We start from the raw sequence: 22,242 nt of genomic DNA, 5'->3' as shown, positions 1-22,242 counted from the left end.
AGTGCATGGATAACTTTCTCTGGACATTTTTGTGCGTTTGTAAATAATTGTTATTGTCATGTTTCATATATCATTTGAAAGGGCATTCTCTTCACTTTCACATGGTGACTTGATATAATGAAATAATCCATAAGTTCATATGCTAATGGTTTGGTCATACTCAGACACAAAATTAATTTTTCTATCTATCTACTGTATCTATTTACCAAGGCACTTCCCCCAATTTTGGGGGGTAGCTGACATCAAAGAAAGAAACAAAAGGGGACCTTTCCTCTCTCTAATCCTCCCAGCCTGACGAGGGATTCAACCGGGTTTGGCTGATACTGCTAGGGTGCCACAGTCCACCCTCCCCCGTTATCCACAACACATGAAGTTCATACGCTGAATCCCCTACTGCTGCTATCTTCGTGGTCATCCAAGGCGACCGGAGGAAGCAGCAGGGTCTACCAGAACTGCGTCACAATTCACTCGCCATTCGTTCCTATTTCTGGCACGCTCTCTGGCCTCTCTCACATCTATCCTCCTTTCACCCAGAGCTTTCTTCACTCCCATTTATTCACACAAGCCTTGGCCTTCCTCTTGTACTTCTCCCATCAACTCCTGCATGCATCACCTTCTTAACAGACAGCCATTTTCCATTCTCTAAACATGGCCAAACCACCTCAACATGTTCATAACCACTCTAGCGGCTAAATCGTTTCTTTTATCCGTTCTCCCCCTTACTATTTCGTTCCTAACCCTATCTAATCGAGATACACCAGCCATACTCCTCAGACACTTCATCTCAAACACATTCAATTTCTGTCTCTCTGTCACTTTCATTCCCCACAACTCCAATCCATACATCACAGTTGGTAGAATTATTTTCTCATACAGAACTCTCTTCATATTCATGCCTAACCCTCTATTCTTTACTATTCCCTTCACTGTCCCCAACACTTTCCATCCTCCATTCACTCTCTGACGTACATCTGCTTTCACTCCACCATTTGCTGCAACAACAGACCCAAAGTACTTTAACTGATCTACTTCAAGTAACTCTCCATTCAACATGACATTCAACCTTGCACCAACCTCCCTTCTCATGCATCTCATAACCTTACTCTTACCCACATTAACTCTCAACTTCCTTTTCTCACATACCCTTCCAAACTGTCACTGATCGACCAAGTGTATCTTCCGAGTCTGCAACCAGTACAGTATCATCCGCAAACAACAACTGATTTATCTTCCATTCTTGATCACTCTCGTCTATAAGTTTCAATCCTTGACCAAGCACTCAAGCATTCACCTCTCTCACCACTCCATCTACAAACAAATTGAACAGCCATGGCGACATCACACATCCCTGTCTCAGCCCCACTCTCACCGGAAACCACTCACTCAATTTTTCTGCGTGTAAATCTAAACTCCACTCATGAGTTATTTGCCTGATCGTGGTATTGTTAAAGGTAGAATATGCGGAAGTTCAAGTAAAATGTAAAAAAAAAATGGCCTGTGCCTTGAGTGCTAAAGCATTTGGTAAGGGGTTGGTGCTTAAAGGGTTAACATTCTAAAGTCACACCTTTACAAAGTTTCTTCCATTTACTTGTTAGTGCTAATGTTTCTAATTCATAGAAAGATGCATTCATTATAGATCTATTGCTTTATATAACACTAGTCATGCATATATAATACAGTATTCATCTCAATCTCTTCTTGGAATTGTGATATTTCAAACTTACTTTGCTGGAGTTTTTGCAATAGAAGTATTACTGTCTTTTTCTTTATCCTTATCTTTTCCTCCACGCACTGGTGTGCTGGAACGTGATCTCTCGGCTTCCTGCTGTTCATCGAGGGCCAAGTTGTTTTCTGCACCGGGTACTCCTAAAATACAGAAATTGCATAAATTTAAATTGTACAATAATCCTCATATTTCTACCATATTTCTACACACCAATCAATTTTTAACAGTTATTTTGAAAAGAAAAATATTCTTCTCTGTGAAATTCAGAGCGATATGTAAATAAGGTCTCTACACTTACTCTTAGTTAAGTCTCTACATTAATCAAAAATGAAAATAGCAAGAGTTCATGGAACAACACTATTTCCAATTCACAAAGACTGCATGAATGCATGGAACAAATGTTAGACAAGAGTTGAAAAATACTGCAAATATTGACATTGAAAAATACTGCAAATATTGACACCTGAGTTCTGGCTTCAGACCAAGAAAATAAGCAAGCCAAGACCTTTCAAATGGAAAGAAAGAAAGAAGAAAAATAAATGTGAAAAGAGACACCACATAGCTAAGTATCTTAATAAGATATTTGTTAAAGAAATGAATGATTTCATTCAAGTATCACAACTGTGTCCAAAGACACAGTTATATGAGAATTACAGATATATAAAATACTCAAAAGTACAGCTGAGAAACATTTCACCATATTAAGAAACAATTTGGGTGAAAATGATGACAAATGCATAAAAATAATCTCATTCAAAAGTGGGTCTTCATCAGGATAAGCATGTAGTCTTTGTTGTTCATCATAGTGATAGAAAAAGCAGTAAAGGAGCAAAGAAATGGAAAACCCTGGTAGCTACTGTATGCAAAATGATCTGGTATTATTATTACATGCCAAGCTACAACCCTAGTTGGAAAAGCAAGATGCTATAAGCCCAAGGGCTCCAATAGGAAAAAATAGGCCAGTGAGGAAAGGAAATAAGTAAATACATAAATGATGAGAATAACAATAAATCATTCTAAAAACAGTAACAATGTCAAAACAGATCTGTCCTATATAAACTACTAACAACGTCAAAAACAGATATGTTGTACATAAACTATAAAAAGACTCATGTCAGCCTGGTCAACATAAAAGCATTTGCTCCAACTTTGAACTTTTGAAGTTCTACTGATTCAAGTACCCAATTAGGAAGATACTATCAACAGAATAGTGAACGAAACCTCTAGGATTCAGACTTTCCATAGTTCTACATTTTTACTATACTGTACTGGAAATAATTTCTATAAGAATGATTTCAGGATTATTTACAGGTAAATTTAAGTACATATTTTTCAGTGATGAAATTCCTTTTTTACCAATCATAGTTTTTGCTACTGATTTTTTTTTTTATAATTGCACAAAATATTGAGTTTTAAGGAAATATAGATGTCCAGATATCAATAAGAATTTCAGGTGATGCTACAGGAACAAAGACCTTTTATAAAACTAGGAAAATATGTATATGTTGCACCTTTTACTCCAACTTAAATATAAAAAAGTTTATTCTTAAACTGCATATATAAATTCTAAGACAAATATTCAAATTTCCTTATGGTTATTTATCAAACATTGGTTAAAACCACTCTCGTTCAAAATATAAGTAAATCCCCTAAACCATAAGGTCACAATCTAACCTTATACTGTTTTATAATGAGGCCTCTTCGAACTGCCCCCATGAGGGATGTGTTTTATCAAAAAGTTTGCCCACAGCATGAAATTTATCTGATTTAGTATCTGGAATAAATTATCAACATTTGAATCTCATGTTTCCTTTGCAAACTAGAATGGTTTATAAATATATATACAGAATAACAACAGACACACACCTTCACGATTTTGAACGTCAAACCCACGGACAACACGAGATGCTTCGCCCCTCTTAGCTGGAGTAGTAATTACCACAGGTGCGGAGGGTGTTTTGAACGTTGATACTCCGCTGGAAAAATTTTTAGAGGCTTCTGAATCACTTCTAGCTGCTTGGTTTTGATTACTACCTAAAGTGAGCTGCTCGGCAAAGGCAGATGCAGTATTAGATGCTGAAAAGAAAGAATTTATGCTGTCAAAACAACCCAATATATGTTTAAACCTTTAATAACACCATATAATTTCTGCAGTTTCAAACTATCAAACTGTTTAGATACAATATAAAAAAACTTAAAAGTAGTTGTATCTTTTCTAGATCTACAAATCTAAGTCCTTTAAAATATGTTATTTTGATAATAAAATAAATTTTTGAATATACTTACCCGGTGATTATAATAGCTGCAACTCTGTTGCTCGACAGAAAACTCTAAGGTAAAATTCGCCAGCGATCGCTACACACGTTGCGGGTGTGCCCAACAGCGCCATCTGTCGTCCAGATACCCAGTACTCAATGTAAACAAAGAACTCAATTTTCTCCTCGTCCCACTGCGTCTCTATTGGGGAGGAAGGGAGGGTCCTTTAATTTATAATCACCGGGTAAGTATATTCAAAAATTTATTTTATTATCAAAATAACATTTTTCAATATTTAACTTAGCCGGTGATTATAATAGCTGATTCACACCCAGGGGGGTGGGTAGAGACCAGCAAAATATGTTTACATTATTATGAGCTAAGAATTTTTATTTCATTTTAGAAGTTATCAAAATAACAAAAACAAAATAAATAGGTACCTGGTAAGGAAGTCGACTTGAACAATTACTCTGCCTTTTTAAGTACGTCTTCCTTACGGAGCCTCGCGATCCTCTTAGGATGCTGATCGACCCCTAGGATCTGAAGTATCAAGGGTTGCAACCCATACAACAGGACCTCATCAAAACCCCTAATCTAGGCGCTCTCAAGAAATGACTTTGACCACCCGCCAAATCAACCAGGATGCGAAAGGCTTCTTAGCCTTCCGGACAACCCAAAAAACAACAATAAAAACATTTCAAGAGAAAGATTAAAAGGGTATGGAATTAGGGAATTGTAGTGGTTGAGCCCTCACCCACTACTGCACTCGCTGCTACGAATGGTCCCAGTGTGTAGCAGTTCTTGTAAAGAGACTGGACATCTTTCAAGTAAAATGACGCGAACACTGACTTGCTTCTCCAATAGGTTGCGTCCATTATACTTTGCAGAGATATATTTTGCTTAAAGGCCACGGAAGTTGTTACAGCTCTAACTTCGTGCGTCTTCACCTTAAGCAAAGTTCGGTCTTCCTCACTCAGATGTGAATGAGCTTCTCGTATTAACAATCTGATAAAGTCTGACCAAGCATTCTTTGACAAAGGCAAGGATGGTTTCTTAACTGAACACCATAAAGCTTCAGATTGGCCTTGTAAAGGTTTAGTACGCTTTAAATAGAACTTAAAGAGCTCTAACAGGGCATAAGACTCTTTCTAGTTCATTGCCTACGATCTCTGATAAGCTGGGGATATCGAAAGATTTAGGCCAAGGCCGAGAAGGCAGCTCATTTTTGGCTAGAAAACCAAGTTGTAGCGAACAAGTGGCTTTTTCTGACGAAAATCCGATGTTCTTGCTGAAGGCATGAATCTCACTGACTCTTTTAGCCGGGGCTAAGCATACCAGGAAAAGTCTTAAGAGTGAGATCTTTCAGGGAGGCTGATTGTAACGGCTCCAACCTGTCTGATATGAAGAATCTTAGTACCACGTCTAAATTCCATCCAGGGGTAGCCAAACGACGCTCCTTGGTGGTCTCAAAAGACTTAAGGAGGTCTTGCAGATCTTTATGTTTGGAAAGATCTCAGCCTCTATGCCGGAAGACCGATGCCAACATGCTTCTGTAGCCCTTGATAGTGGGAGCTGAAAGGGATCGTCCTTTTCTCAGGTATAAGAGAAAAACAGCTATTTGAGCTACAGAGGTACTGGTCGAGGATACAGAAACTGACTTGCACCAGTCTCGGAAGACTTCCCGCTTCGATTGGTAGACTCTAATGGAAGAAGCTCTCCTTGCTCTAGCAATCGCACTGGCTGCTTCCTTCGAAAAGCCTCTAGCTCTCGAGAGTCTTTCGATAGTCTGAAGGCAGTCAGACGAAGAGCGTGGAGGCTTTGGAGTACCTTCTTTACGTGTGGCTGACGTAGAAGGTCTACCCTTAGAGGAAGACTACTGGGAACATCTACTAACCATCGAAGTATCTCGGTGAACCATTCTCTCGCGGGCCAGAGGGAAGCAACTAACGTCAACCTTGTCCCTTCGTGAGAGGCGAACTTCTGCAGTACCTTGTTGACAATCTTGAACGGTGGGAATGCGTAGAGATCCAGATGTGACCAATCTAGGAGGAAAGCATCTATATGTATTGCTGCTGGGTCCGGGACTGGAGGGCAATAGATTGGAATCCTCTTGGTCAGCGAGGTTGCAAAGAGATCTATGGATGGTTTACCCCAAGTGGCCCAAAGTCTCTTGCACACATCCTTGTGGAGGGTCCATTCGGTTGGAATTACTTGCCCTTTCCGACTGAGACAATCTGCTATGACGTTCAAGTCGCCTTGGATGAACCTCGTTACTAGGGAGATGTCTTGACCTTTTGACCAGATGAGCAGGTCCCTTGTGATCTCGTACAACGTCAGTGAGTGGGTACCTCCTTGTTTGGAGATGTACGCCAAGGCCGTGGTGATGTCCGAGTTAACTTCCACCACTTTGCCTCGAAGGAGAGACTTGAAGCTTTTCAAGGCCAGATGTACTGCCAACAGCTCCTTGCAGTTGATATGCATGCTCCTCTGACTCGAGTTCCACAGTCCTGAGCATTCCCGACCGTCTAGTGTCGCGCCCCATCCCACGTCCGATGCGTCCGAGAAGAGAACGTGGTTGGGAGTCTGAACAGCCAGGGGAAGACCCTCTCTTAGGTTGATATTGTCCTTCCACCAAGTCACACAAGACTTTATCTTTTCGGAAACCGGGATCGAGACCGCTTCTAGCGTCTTGTCCTTTTTCCAGTGAAAAGCTAGATGGTATTGAAGAGGAGGGAGGAGTAGTCTTCCTAGTGACACAAATTGTTCCACGGATGACAGCGTCCCTACCAGACTCATCCACAGCCTGACTGAGCAGCGTTCCTTCTTCAGCATCTTCTGGATGGATAGCAGGGCTTGATCTATTCTGGGGGCTGATAGTCTTGTTGTTCAGCAACGTCCTCATCAGAGGGTTCCTCATCCGAAAACTGATGAGGAAACGGCAACGGAGTGGGCAACGTCTGGCTCGCTGAGTCCGGTCGCACTGGTGGATGCGTGACGGAGCCGGACGCAATATCATGGAACTGCTGCACAGTCTGTGAACTGTCAACAACCATGGGTGCGCGAGGAAGCACAGCGTCAACCCGAGACTGTCTAGACCGTCTGGGTTGTGCAGTCAACACCCTACCGGGTTGCTGAGGTTGACGCACTGCGTCAAAACAAGTCACCTCTGCTGGTTGTTGAACGTCCTGAACGTCAACAACCACCTCCGAGCGTCGCTTAACGTCAACGTGCGGCTGGCAACCCACACTGGGTCGCATCGGTGGAGGAACCACCTCAACTGGCAGACGCGAGTAGGCTACCTCAGCGTCAACAGGGCGCACAACCGACCGGTTGGAAGGTTGTTGGCCAGAAGGTTCGGTAGCAACCTTCTTCGCATTAAAGTCCTCTATCAAGGACGCCAGCTTGGACTGCATGTCTTGCAGCAAAGCCCATTTAGGGTCTACGGGAGCAGGTCTGGCAACAGACGGGGTTAGCGACTGAGGCGGTACCGTTTACCATCCCTGAAAGCCTTGTTATGCGTGACATAATTGTACAGCAAAACTTCAAAGGCTCGAAAACAGCTGTGAAGTTGACCTGTAAACAACTTGGAGTGTCTCCTGGCCAGGCGCCAGGGAGAGTCTACAAGAATTGAGAAGTCTATCTGGGCAGAGGCAGGAACTCCCAAGCCGAGAACTTCTCTCGTGTCATATCAGACTCTCGCTCTATAAACCAGTTTAAAAGAAGGGAAAGCAAAGGCTGTATCCCCCAAACTCCTCCTGGTGAAAAACCAGTCGCCTAGCCAACGTAAAGCTCTCTAGGAGAGCGAGAGAGCACTAGCTTAAAAACAACGGCTTCGAAGTAGCTAGGCCTAGTGTAAGCTCTGACGTTTAGGCGAACAAGGAGCAGCAGTTACAAAAAGATCCGGACAAAGATCCTTAAAAAAATCATCATGATTTAATTAAAGTTCATAGGAGGCTAAGCAGCTTTAGGCTCCACTCCATCTGACAGAGTCCTCAAGGGAATATCAGTAGTAGGGAGAACAGCAACTTCCTCATCTACAGGAACCTTGTCCGATAAAGGCTGAGTCTCAAGCAAGGGAGAGACCTACCGTGGTGGCAATGCTTTACAAGCAGAGTCCACACTCACTGGTGCATTAGTAGCGGACCAGAACGCAACGTCATGTAACTGCTTGACAGTCTGTGAACTGTCAACCACAACAGGTGCGTGAGGACGCACAGCGTCCACTCGAGACTGCTTTGACTGCCTAGACTGAGCAGTCAAAACAACTCTAGAATGCGGAGGTTGACGCACAGCGTCAAAACAAGTCAACTCCGATTGTTAGTGAACGTCTTGAACGTCAACAGGAGCATCAGCAAGTGGCCTAACGTCCAAATGCGGCTGAAAAACCACACAAGACCGCATCGAGTGTGGTTCTAAACAACCTGACTGACGTGACTAAGCTACGCCAACGTCAACAGTAAGCACAAAGGAACGTTAGGTTGGCTGAAAGCCAGGATATCGATGAGATAAACGGCTAGACTCAACGGACTAATCGGCAGAATAGTCTTCCATAAGGGAGGCAAGCATATACTGCATGTCTTGCCATACAACCCATTAAGGATCAACGGAAATGGTTGTGGTAAGAGACGAGGGTAACATCTGTGACTGCAACACTTTGCCTACAAAAAAAAAACTCTCGGAGTCTGTGTTACGCTTTTGTTAGGCGGCGAGCAGTTATCCGATGACTGCATAGGGTCAGAGCTGTCCTAATGGTTGTAACCAGGACGCTGGACCTGTCCTGAAAGGACTGACTTTCGCTTAAGGGCTTCGAAACCTTGTGACAGGTTTCTTATGCGAAAAGCCTTCGGATGACGAGGCGAAACAACGTCTCTCTCGTCTTATGGTAGGGGAGATCTTGGTAAGATACACCCGATACCATAGAGGGAAAACGTCTGTTCGTTGGTCAAGGCCTCTCGAACCCATAAGTCGTTTGACATTACTTCTCCCCTGGGCTTGGGAGCATGTAAGAGGTCCCGGACTAGGTGAACGACAGGCACGAACAGACGAACCCTCGGACGCAACACTGTAACACTTTGCGCATATTACTTCGATTTTCTGTTTTGCACTTATTTCACCGAAATCGAAACTTTTACTGATTTCTACCTGAAACACGCAATTCTACCCTTCATTAAAAGGTAGTAATTGCGAAATCAGTCGTATAATGCAAGCTCATTAATACCAGCAAAAAAAACAGAAAACATATTTTAAGATAAAAAAATCAGTGGCTGGGAAAGAGACTAAACACTAGTTCATATAACTACGTTTTCAATCTCTCACCGCACATAGCCTGGGGACGAGAATAAAAAACTAAAACGTTTTATCCTACCTCCCCGTACAGCGACTAGGGACGAGAGTAACTCGAGAACAATGTTACCCGCTTGAACGGAACGTTTTCTCTCCTCTCTCTCCCTCCGTCTCTATCTCTCTCTCTCTTTCTCTCTTGATTTCGCACCTAAGAGAAGAGCCCAATTATATTTCGTCAAAAAAACATGTTATTTGACTAAAGGAAAAAACTGAAAGGTTTTTCAATTAAAAAAGTTCCTTTAAAATAGAATTTAAAACATTTAAGCTAAGAAAGAATGAACAAAACGTCAGAATCGATTTACTCTTACTGCAAAGTGAAACCGTGATACACTCTCTCTCTATCGTAACGATAGAGCGCATGTTGAACGTCCTGAACGTCAACAACTGCGTAGCATAAATAAACTAAACGTTAGTTCATCTTTGAAAACAGTACGAAGACTATCAAAGAAATTCTTTCATAAAATATTACATTTAAAAAGTTTTAAATCCTTAGCTCTTTAAAAGCTAATTACGATATAAAAGGCTCAACGTTGATTCACTTCGGTTTCCAAGTTAGGACCGCCTACTCTCAGGAAAGGTCTATATAAACAAAACATTAAAATTATTTTTATATGTTTATAATAAATGGAAAGTTAATCGAAGAGGCCTAATAAAGGCGGAGAGATATAAAATATATAGAGGAAAATCTATAACGTGATATAATTACTAAAAGCCTAAACACACTTCCCTCTAAGGGAAGGGTCGGCCATTTAACAGTGAAAGAAAGTCCATACTCTCTTTGTCACCATAATTTAATCTATCCAAAACGAGTTCAAGATTTAAGATGAAGATAAAACACCTGCACAGCGAAAGCTCAAAACTAGAATAGTGTACTTCACCAATTAGTTGTGAAAACAAATCCAGTTTAGCAACAGCGAATAAGCACGTCTTGTCGGGAGCACGACAGAGAGAAAATTGAGTTCTTTGTTTACATTGAGTACTGGGTATCTGGACGACAGATGGCGCTGTTGGGCACACCCGCAACCTGTGTAGCGATCGCTGGCGAATTTTACCTCAGAGTTTTCTGTCGAGCAACAGAGTTGCAGCTATTATAATCACCGGCTAAGTTAAATATTGAAAAATGGATGTTTTCAGTGGCAATAGAATGGCCATTCAATCATTAACAGAGTACAGTAGTTGCTAATGACAGATGTGAGGGGAAGCTCCATCCACCCACTTGTCAATGAATAGCCAATTTTGTTTTTAGGTTTACCGAGAGGGGTGGTTGAAGTAGTAAAATTAATCAAAAGATTCAGGCTTCCATAGCTAGAAAAATAATAAATTCTAAAAGTAATTTGCATTTTTCCTAACTATACAAACCCAAGTCTAATGACCATTTAAACTTTTTATGAGTAATACTTACTTGTGGGTGGAGAGCAAGCTCCAGCCACTCATCAAGTACAGCAACCTTCACTTCGACCTTAACCCTGGACTTGAAGGGCTTACGTTTGTATATTTAGGAAAAATACAAATTACTTTTAAAATCAGTGATTTGTTTCAAAATGAATGCAAACACACACCCTTTAATAGGAACTAAAGTGAGGACTCCTGTCAAAATCCCAATAACCAGCGCACAAAAATCTCACTAACGGTTAGGTCCCTACCAGAAGACTAGTAGAAGATCGTGGATGATCATATATCCATACGTACGGATGTGTTGCCTCAGTGTATGATTATTGTGAGAAATAGGTTTATTTACATTACATCAATCCTCCCCCTCGTCTGGGAATACGGGCGAGATACTTTATACGAAAAATCATGTTACAAGGTTGTGAGGCTGGGGTAGTAATTACCAAGCATCTAGAGTCGGGTTCACCACACAATTGAATGACCGCTTCACCCAAACAAGAGGGATAGAAAGAGAAGGTGAATGGCCAGACATTTTTGCCTCTCCTACTAGTTACATCACAAGCACTATTCTAAACAAGATGCTTCTTGTCCCGTGAGGAAGCTAAGTTCACAACACAACTTTTTGGGTAGCTACTGCGGGAACTCCCATAGTTAGTGGGCAGCGAACGTTGTCTGCCATACCAGACTCCTGCCTTCAAGACTAGTGCCACTAACAGGTTCTCCCTGAAGGTTAGGGTAGGTATATCCACGACTTCGGGCTCTATAATCAGAACGATCTTTTCATTCTTTCACTGGATTAGTGCATCTGATATTGCACGTGTAGGAAGAAACAATGTTCTTGGATATCTTATTACCCTTTGTTTCAGGAAAATGTCTCTGGTACTCAGCATGGGAACCAGAGTTCTTAGGTACAATCGTCATGTCTTCACAGGATAGAGGAGCGAGTAATCCTGAACTCCCCTTGTAAAGATGAGATGGAAAAGGAATTGGTCTTATAGCATTCTGCTTTTCAAACTAGGGCGGTAGCTTAGTTAGTAATAACAATAATAATCTTGAGTTGTGCCGGGCTAAATTCTGGATCTTGGTAACGCCAACACTTAGGCTCGTGATTAGCCTTAGGTCAGGTCCTATCTGAGTTCATCGTCTTCCTGATCGGAATAACGAGAGCCACACTTGCTTATAGTCAACCCTCAGAAAGGTACACTACATATGGGGGGATTTAAAATTTTTTATTCTAAAGGGAAAGAAATCCACATTACCAAATGCTTGCCTTTGGTGTGTCTGGTTACAGATGTGCATTTTTAAAGAAAAACTATTACACTTAATACAAATGAATTTAGATAATCCAACAGTACAGAGAGTGGCACATATGTACCAATTCTGGCTAAAGACAAAAGTGGCCACTATGTCATAGGCAGGTAGACGGGATTTTCCCCTCATCACCTCTTATTACCTACTACAGTACCATGTTAACGTTTCAATGGCCAATCCAGTGCTGCTGAAGACATGTTCTATAGGACAAAAGGTTTGTACTACTGTATATCCATAGGAACGTAAGAAAGGTAAAAATTATGCTTACCTCGATTTCTGTTTCGGTGTTCTCTTTGTGGAAGAGGGTCTAAAGTGGCAGATACTGTGGCTTTATTAAGTAAGGCATCAATAGAAGCTTCAGAATCATAATCATGTGCCAACACTGTTTGTATCAACTCCCTTTCACTGTATTTTTCACCAAAAATGTTTCGTAGCTCATCAAGTACAGATGCTAACCGTACCTTAAAATGGAAACTCCCATTAGTACAAGAAACAGATTTACAAAATAGGTTTACAAACACACAGTAATATGAATTAATATGAATAAATATACGAAATTAATATTTGCAGAAGAAAATTAAAACTCTTTCTATGAAAAATTTCATGCCCATAAACACTACTTCTGATATCATATCAATAACTTCAAATAAAACTATTACTGTATACTGTATATTACTGTATACTCAAAAAGCATAGCTACATGTCTAGAAAACTTTCCCAGCTTCTACGCTTATTCTTAATTGAATTAGATGGTGTACCTATAAAATAACTGTTCTTTACACAAATAAATCAAAATCTATAAAAGATTTATTTTTAGAGTATGGAAAAAAACCTTACATTTATATGATTTTCCATACATACCAATCTATCATAAATAAACATCATATCAATGACCAAAATGTTGCCAGGTTCACAGTCCTTCACCCATCACACAAAAATAAAAAATTTTAAGTAATTTTTATTTTTCCTAACATACTTACCGAGAACTACTTTCTTAGGAGTTACCTGTAATCTCCTCTCTACCGACCAGAGTTTTGTGTAGTATACCCTATACCCGTTTTCTATGGAGGGCTAACCCGGGAGTGAGAGAACGTGTCCCGAGGGTAGCCTTTGAGCTAGGTCGAGGTCCGCTTGGGTCCCGTGAGTCAGTAAGTTCCTCGGATGTTGCAAAAAGTCCCTGCAAGGGCAGAAAGGCACTCGGGGAAGGAAGGGAGGGCCATTACCCGAAAGTAGTTCTCGGTATGTATGTTAGGAAAAATAAAAATTACTTAAAATTTTTGATTTGTTCCAACACGATTACTTACCTCGAACTACTTTCTTAGGAGACTTACACTTTAGGAGGTGGGAGTGACTTCCTGACCTTCAGACCCAGCAAGCGGACGCCAAGAAGCCTAGATATGAACTAGGTTTTAAAACAAAAACAAACTGGGAAAACGGACGGTAGGGTAACTACACAAAGAGCTCACATCAGTGTCTAAGTACTCACCCTTTGAAAAATTCTTCTGATGCTGAGTCTAGTACTGCAGTTGCAGAGACGTGTTCTTCAATGGTTACATAAGTGTGGTTATCTCCGATAGGGATAGGAAACGGGGATTAGGGTGAAAAGGAACGAACCTATGTCTCCTGGTTTTGCTATCCACGATTGTGCCTGGGGCTTCACCGTTAAATCTCTTGGAGCGCGGAGATGACTGTCCCAATGGAGAACCCGTCTAAGGACCTTCTTGAGTAATCCTTGAGGTAAATGGCAGTAGAGGTTGACTGGTTCGACCAGGTGCCCGCTCGAAGGATCTGGCCCACTGCCATGTTCTTCTCAAAGGCTAAGAAAGTGCTCAGACCTCTGATGTCATGGGGCTTGGGAGTGCCTGGCAAGGCCAGTCCCTCCTCCTTGTAGGCCCTGGCAATAACTTGTCTCAACCAAAAGGAAATGGTATTCTTCGATACCTGCTTCTTTGTAACACCTGTGGAGACGAAAAGGCTCTTGATGCCTGGCCGGAGATGTGCAGTCCTCTCAAGGTATTTTCTAATGGCACGGACAGGGCATAACCTCAAATCCTCAGGATTCCCAGTCCTAGGAATAGCTGGCAGAGAGAACCCCTCGAATTTAGGATCCCAGACTGCTGGGTTCTGGGTTTTCGCCACGAACAAAGGGACGAACTTGAAAGAGATCTCTTTCCACCCCTTCGAATGAGAGACGTCATAAGACAGCCCATGGATCTCACCTACCCTTTTCGCAGAGGCCAAGGCCAACAAAAAGACTGCCTTGAGAGTGAGATCCGTGTCTACAATATCCTTCATTGGTTCGAAGGGGGGGCTACTTAACAACTTCAGGACCCTAGCTAAGTCCCACTGAGGCACCCTAACAGTTTGAGGGGGGCAGGACTGTTCAAAACTCCTGACAAGCATAGAGATGTGTCTCGAGGAACCCAGGTCGATGCCCTTCAGAAGGAAGACTTGACCCAAGGCTGCTCGTACTCCTTTTATAGCTGGGATTGACATCCCTATCTCATCCCTGAGATATACTAGAAAGTCTGTGATATCTGGGACCGAGGCTTTGAGGAGTTTTATGCGCTTCGAAGCGCACCACTTCGTGAAAGAGGCCCACTTCGCTAGGTAGACCGCTGCCGACGACCTTCTCAGGTATCGTGACATCCTCTTAGCTGTTCCTGCCGAATATCCTTCCTTCTTCAGGAGTCGCTCGATAGTCTCCAGGCGTGAAGGCATAGAGACTGTGGGTTGTCGTGGAACCTGAGAAAGTGTGGCTGTTGTAGAAGATCTGACCTGTCGGGGAGTGGCCACGGAGGATGGCTCGTCAGGTCTTTTAGGTCTGCGAACCACTCTCTCTCCGGCCACCAGGGTGCTTCCAAAGTCATCCTTAAGTTCCGGGCAGCCCTTACTCTGTTGAGCACTTGCCTGATCAACGTGAAGGGGGGAAAAGCGTACACGTCTAGGTTGTCCCACTTGTGCTGAAAGGCATCCTCCAAGGCTGCCTTTGGGTCTGGGACAGGAGAACAATACACGGGAAGTTGCGCGTTCAGCTTGGTTGCAAAGAGGTCCATCACCGGGGGACCCCACCGTTGAATGATGAGCCTGGCTACTTCTGGGAGGAGGGACCATTCTGTTCCTACTATCTGACCCATCCTGCTGAGACCGTCGGCTAGAACGTTCTTTTTCCCGGGGATGAACCTTGCCAATAACACTATCTGGTTCGCTTCCGCCCAATCTAGGATCTCTAGGGCGAGATCACACAACTCCCTTGATTTTAAGCCTCCCTGCTTCTTTATGTACGCTACCACTGTGGCGTTGTCGCACATCAACGCCACAGTGTTTCCCCTTAGTAGATCGATGAAGTGCAGGCAAGCTTTCTGGACTGCCTTCAACTCTAGGACATTGATGTGTAGGCCTTTCTCCCCGTCCATCCAGGTTCCTCTCACCGTCCCGTTGAGGAGATGGGCTCCCCATCCCTGGTTGGAGGCGTCTGTGAATAGGAGCAACTCGGGAGGGTCGGTAGCAAAGGGCATCCGGTATTGTGTTTGGTAGGACTGGGATTAATTTCTGGGGTGAGTCCAGTTGGTTCCAGAAGCTCTTCAGGTTCCATTGGACGGTTCTGAGTCTGAGTCTCCCGTGGGGAACCAGTTTCTCCAACGACACCAGATGACCTATTAGCCTTTGCCAGTCCTTCGCTCTCCTGGGTTGCCCCGACAAGAAAGGAAGAAGGATCTTCATAAGATTGCTTATCCTCTCCTCCGACGGGAAAGCTTTCACTAGTAGGGAATCCAGTGTCATCCCCAAATAGGTCATTCTGGTGGAGGGAGATAGGTTCGATTTTTCTGGGTTGATCATGATACCCAGACCCTTGCAAAACTGGAGAAGTTTTATACCCTGCTCCTTCAACACGTCCTCCGAGGAGGAAAGAAGCAACCAGTCGTCCAGGTACCGGATGAGGCGAATGCCCCGCTCGTGAGCCAACACCGAGACTGTCGTGAAGACTCTCGTGAATACCTGGGGAGCTGTCGACAACCCGAAGCAAAGGGTCTTGAATTGCGGGCTCTGGGTACCCCATTTCACCCGGAGAAACTTCTGACTTGAGGGGTGGACCGGGATTTGGAAGTATGCGTCCTTGAGGTCTATGGTCATCATGTAGTCTTTCTCCCTCAAGGACAGCAAGACTGACTTCGGAGTGTCCATTTTGAAATCTGTCTTTCGCACAAACTTGTTGAGAGCTGACAGGTCTCCACCCACCCCCCGTCGCCTTTTCTACCAGGAACAGGCGGCTGTAGAAACCTGGCCTTGGGTGCAGGATCTCCTCCATGGCGCCCTTCTCCAACATGGAGGACACTTCCTCTTGAAGGGCCGCCCTCTTCAATGGGTCCTTGGGTGCCAACCACTCCGACAGGCTGGCCGGAATTAAAGGGGGGGGTTCTGTCAAGAACGGTAACCTGTACCCCTCCTTCAGTACGAATACTGTCCAGGGCTCTGCTCCGCGAGCCTTCCATGCTTGCCAATGTAGTCTGAGGCATCCCCCAACCTGAGGCTTGGGCAGGAGTAGGGGGCCTCGCACTCTACCTCCTCCTGGAGGAGCAGCCTGAACGGCCTCTCCTGGAGGCAGAATATCCTGTCCTAAACGAGGCCGACGCTGCTGGAGCTCCTCTACGGGGGGGCTGAGGCGCTGAGGCCCACGAGGAAGAAGGGGCCTCTCTCCTCGTCAGGTTAGGCGGGGCCTGAGAAGTAGAGGGACCGTCTGAGGCTGACCTCTTGTAGGAGGGCCTCCTTACCGGGGGAGGCCTAGGAGCGTTCACTTCTTTTCTTTTAGCCACCTTTTCCATGATCTCCTCTAGCTCCTTCACGGGGAACAAGGAGTCACCCCAGACAGGAAGGCTCCTCATGGCCCTCGCCTCTCTGTCTGGGACCTTCCGGGAAAGCTTCGCCAGAATGGTGTCCCTTTTGCGAAGAACCCAATTCGCTGACAGGGCAAGGGACTGATACGTGAGGAACTTTAGGGTCTTGCCCCCGGAGATGATAAGCTCCCTCAGGAGGCTTTGCTGTTCCGGGTCCGTCAAGTCATATGTGGCTTGCACACCTACCAGTATGGAAGCCCACCAGTCCAACCAAGAGGAGACGTGAACTAGGTCTTTCGACATCTCCTCCATCATCGCAGCCTCCGACTGTGAAAAACAAATCAGGGCTGAAGAGAGACTGTCCTCCGAGGCACCCTGTCCCAGAACGTCGAGGGCAGGCTCCACCTTGCAGGCTCCCGGTCGTTGTCCTTCTGGCACATAAACCCTGCTCTGTGTCTTGAGCCCTTGTTGCAACTTCGAAGAGCTCTGCGTTTTGGGAGCTTCGGCATTACCTGCCACAACTCTATCGACGTGAGCCCGTCCCAGGACGAGATCTCGGGCCACAGGTAGGGCCAGGGAGGTTTTCTGTTGGACGGGTGCCTGCATCAAGCGGGTCAGGCTGGACCTCCAGTACTCCTCATCGGTTGTAACCGGCTCTTCAATTCTATGATGCCTTCGGATCAGGCCTATAATTTTCCGATGGGCAGAGTCCTCGGTCGGGGAACCTTCCCTACAGTCAGCAGAACCTTCGGCCTGATCCCGAGGAGCCGGGTCACCAGGCACTCCCACCAGGCGCTTTGGTTCTGGCACAACAGGCACTCCCACCAGGCGCTTTGGTTCTGGCACAACAGGCACTCCCCTGCGGTGGTACCGGTCTTCCCCGGCGGAAACCTCCGCACCAGTTTCGGGGGTCAGAACTGGCATCGCCGTGCCGGCGAGGACTACCGTTCGTGCATTCTCTCTGGGGGACGAGGACGCGGATCCCGTGGGCTGACCCGATGGAGGGAACCGTTCCTTAAAGTCCGAGGGCTGAACCAGCTGGGGTGATTCGGCCAGGCTGCCCGTAAGGAAGCACGGTTCCCCCCGCTGGGCGGGGTGAACCGGAAGCTTCGCGGCCTTACGTCTGCCTGAAGCGGCCTTCTCGCATTTCTCCCTGCGAGGGTCATATCTTCACCTGGAGGATGGCCTTCGTGGCGAGAAATCCCTGGATTGCCGGTCCGGGGAACACTGCAACTCAGACTTACGGGGAACGAAGACCCAATCACCATCGGGGGACCTACTCCTCCTGTGTTTCCTCCGTGGAGAGCGGGACCGTCTCCTGCTGAACCTCGAACAAGATCTTGAGCGGGAACGCCTGCTCCTGGACCGCTCCCTCCGGCGCCGATGTCTCCTCCTGGTTTCTTCTTCTGAAGAGAACGAAGCCCCACCATCCGAAGAGCCCGACGAAACTGTACCACCCGCACGACGGGCAGAAGCGGGGGCTACGGAGGACTTCGCGACTCGCTGCGTACCCAAGGTAGAGGGTTGCAGGAAGGTTTCTGGGACCGTCGTCAGAGGAGCTGGAAAAGAGGGTTGACGCCCTACACTAGGGAACGAGGTATCCAGGCCCTCTTCCATCCGCATAGGGGACCTACCTGGCGTTTTAGGGAGCTTCCATCCGAAGGAATCACTTACTGTGGAGTCTAACTTACCCTGGGCGTCGCCACCTGCCGAAGAACCTGAAACACAGGCTCACGAAAGGGGCGAAGAAACAGGTACAACATTACTACACCATAAGGGGTCGTCGGAGGAAACGTGCCCCCCAAGCACAAGGGCAGTCTCCAGAACCCCCAGACACAGCACTACCAGGCTCCCCACTAGCCTGAGAAGTCCCCGCAACCCCCACTTCACACACATTAGACTCCTGGGGAAGAACCCTCGGTTCTTTCCCCGCAACAAACTTACCTCGGCCCCTACTCTGGGTAGGGGAAGGCGAGACAGAAGCCCCGTCGGACCGTCCACTGGGTGACGGTAGCGGCGAAGAGACGCTAGATTTCCTGGGCGAGCGTTTCGACGACTTCTTTTTCTTCGTGTCGTATCGCACCCACTGAATCTCACTCCAACCAACACACTCATTGCACGTATCCGATGGCGAGCACATCCTCCCCCTACAGGAAGAGCAAAGGGAGTGAGGGTCCACTTCGGGCTTGGAGAGGAACGCTCCACACGACTTTCCGGCTCTAGGCCCAGGACAACGGCGGATCTGCTCCATAGCACACAACCACAAGACACAGGAACGAAGGGAATCAAAGGGATACACTTGGGAAGCACAAGGAAGGGTAGTGAACACACAAGAACACAAGGGATAAGCACAAAGCTACCACGCGGGACACACGAGGCGGACACAAAGGGTCGAGAGACGAGAGCGACGTGAGGGTATGGTATCACGTCGCGACCAGAGAACTTACTGGCTCACGGGACCCAAGCAGACCTCAACCTAGCTCAAAGGCTACCCTCGGGACACGTTCTCTCACTCCCGGGTTAGCCCTCCATAGAAAACGGGTATAGGGTATACTACACAAAACTCTGGTCGGTAGAGAGGAGATTACAGGTAACTCCTAAGATAGTAATTCGAGGTAAGTATTCGTGTTGGAACAATTACAAATTTTTAATGGTAATTTGTATTTTTCCTAATTATGCAAAAGTTCCCTTTAATAGGAGTGACTTCAGTGATGCTGGAAGTGACACTTAAACATTTAATAAGGTAATAGTAGCCGCTTGCGGGTGACTGGTAGGCCCCATCCACTCGACAGGTAGAGGAACCTCATAGGATTCAGGTTTGTGTACTTTAAAAAAAACAATAATCTTTAAAAAATCGTGATTTATTCCTACAAGGATACAAACTGACGTTCCTTACCATCCTTAGGAAGAACAAGTTCCTATAACAAAATTGCCGGTTCTACAAATCCAGGAAATGCCAATGCTGTTTGGTCTTGTGGAAGAGCAAAGATGATGACTCCTGTCACCCTCCTAAATTACTGAGGATGATCTCACATGTTAGGTCCTTAACAGGAGACTTTCGGATATGTTGTCTGAATATATGGTCATTATGAGAAACTGAGTTTTATACATTAATTCCAACATTTCTTTCATCTAGGGGGAAGAGGTGAAGAGATGCTTTAATAAAAAATGATATTTTGATTATAAAATAAATTTTTGAATATACTTACCCGGTGAATATATAATAGCTGACGTCTCGGACGGCTCGACAGAAACACAAAAACTTGCGAGCGATCGCCATGAAGGTTGCGGGTGTGCCCACCAGCACCGACTATCGGCCAGATACCGCATATACATGTAAACAGCTCCAGTTCTTCTCATTCCGCTGGGTCTCTATCGGGGAGGAAGGGAGGGCCTTTAATTTATATATTCACCGGGTAAGTATATTCAAAAATTTATTTTATAATCAAAATATCATTTTTAAATATTAAACTTAGCCGGTGAATATATAATAGCTGATTCACACCCATGGTGGTGGGTAGAGACCAGTCTTAATACAATAAAGGCGTATATGCTTAAGAGTTTTTGACTGTTATATCATAACAAAACCCAAATAAATATAGGTACCTGGTAAGGAAGCTGACTCTGACGATTACTCTGCCTTGTTAGTCCGCTTTCCTCACGAAGCCCAGCCATCCTCTCAGGATGCTGAAAGACTCCCAGGAGCTGTTATATCCAGGGCGGCAACCCATACAACAGGACCTCATCAAAACCCTTAATCTGGGCGCTCTCAAGAAACGATATTTGACCACCCGCCAAATCAAAAAGGATGCGAAAAGCTCCTTAGCCTTCCGTACAACCCAAAACAAGATTAAAAACATTTCAAGAGAAGATTAAAAGGATATTGGAATTAAGGGAATGTAGTGGTAGAACCCTCACCCACTACTGCACTCGCTGCAACGAATGGACCCAGTGTGTAGCAGTCCTCATAAAGAGTCTGGACGTCTTTTAAGTAAAATGAAGCGAACACCGACTTGCTCCTCCAAAAGGTCGCGTCCATAATACTTCGCAGAGATCTGTTTTGCTTAAAGGCCACGGAAGTTGCTATCGCTCTGACTTCGTGCGTCTTGACCTTAAGCAAGCAACGATCTTTTTCACTCAAGTGAGAATGAGCCTCTCGGATTAAAAATCTAATAAAATACGATAAAGCATTTTTAGACATAGGCAATGAGGGCTTCTTAACTGAACACCACAAGGCCTCAGATCCACCTCGTAAGGATTTGGTACGAGCTAAATAAAACTTAAGAGCTCTAACTGGGCACAGCACTCTTTCAAGTTCGTTGCCTACGATCTCTGATAGGCAAGGTATATCAAACGACTTAGGCCAAGGACGAGAAGGCAGTTCATTTTTGGCCAAGAAACCAAGCTGAAGCGAACATGTGGCTTTATCTGTAGAAAAGCCGATGTTTTTACTAAAGGCATGGATCTCACTGACCCTTTTAGCCGAAGCCAAGCACACTAAGAAAAGCGTCTTGAGGGTGAGATCCTTCAGGGAGGCTGAATGTAATGGCTCAAATCTGTCAGACATTAGGAACCTTAGGACCACGTCTAAGTTCCATCCAGGAGTAGCCATACGACGCTCCTTAGAGGTCTTGAAGGACTTAAGGAGATCTTGGAGATCTTTATTATTGGACAGATCTAAGCCTCTATGTCTAAACACAGAAGCCAACATGCTTCTGTAGCCCTTAATAGTGGGAGCCGAGAGGGAGGGAACATTTTTCAGATGCAGGAGAAAGTCTGCAATTTGGGCTACAGAGGTACTGGAAGAGGAAATGGATGATGACTTGCACCAGTCTCTAAAGACTTCCCACTTCGACTGGTAGACCTTGATGGTAGAAGCTCTCCTAGCTCTCGCAATCGCTCTGGCTGCCTCCTTCGAAAAAGCTTGAGCTCTTGAGAGTCTTTCGATAGTCTGAATGCAGTCAGACGAAGAGCGGGGAGGCTTTGATGAAGACTTCTTACGTGGGGCTGCCGTAAGAGATCCATCCTTAAAGGAAGACTCCTTGGAATGTCTACCAGCCATTGAAGTACCTCTGTGAACCACTCTCTCGCGGGCCAGAGGGGAGCAACCAACGTCAACCTTGTCCCTTCGTGAGAGGCGAACTTCTGCAGTACCTTGCTGATGATCTTGAACGGAGGGAATGCGTACGCGTCCAGTAAGACCAGTCCAGTAGAAATGCATCTATGTGGGCTGCCTCTGGATCTGGGACTGGAGAGCAATAGGTCGGGAGCCTTTTGGTCAACGAGGTGGCAAAGAGGTCTATGGTGGGTTGACCCCAAGTCAGCCAAAGACTCTTGCACACGTCCTTGTGGAGGGTCCATTCTGTGGGGATCACCTGACCT

The 22,242-nt window shown here is 45.2% G+C and overlaps 1 protein-coding gene across 1 annotated transcript in view; it reads right to left on the bottom strand.

Moving 5' to 3' along the window:
- The window catches only part of HBS1 (translation elongation factor EF-1alpha (GTPase) HBS1), a 101,730-nt gene that overhangs the window by 42,913 nt on the left and 36,575 nt on the right, over window positions 1-22,242 (bottom strand). The window contains exons 5-7 of the mRNA XM_068392491.1: window positions 12,294-12,486; window positions 3,593-3,802; window positions 1,725-1,866 (exon numbers count right to left, since the gene is read on the bottom strand). Coding sequence (XP_068248592.1) covers window positions 1,725-1,866; window positions 3,593-3,802; window positions 12,294-12,486 — 545 coding nt within the window. The remainder of the gene's footprint in view (window positions 1-1,724; window positions 1,867-3,592; window positions 3,803-12,293; window positions 12,487-22,242) is intronic.

Source organism: Palaemon carinicauda, chromosome 18 (assembly GCF_036898095.1).
Source record: "Palaemon carinicauda isolate YSFRI2023 chromosome 18, ASM3689809v2, whole genome shotgun sequence".
NCBI lineage: Eukaryota > Metazoa > Arthropoda > Malacostraca > Decapoda > Palaemonidae > Palaemon > Palaemon carinicauda.
The sequence above is the reverse complement of the archived record's forward strand: the minus strand, read 5'-3'. Positions and strand labels throughout refer to the sequence as shown.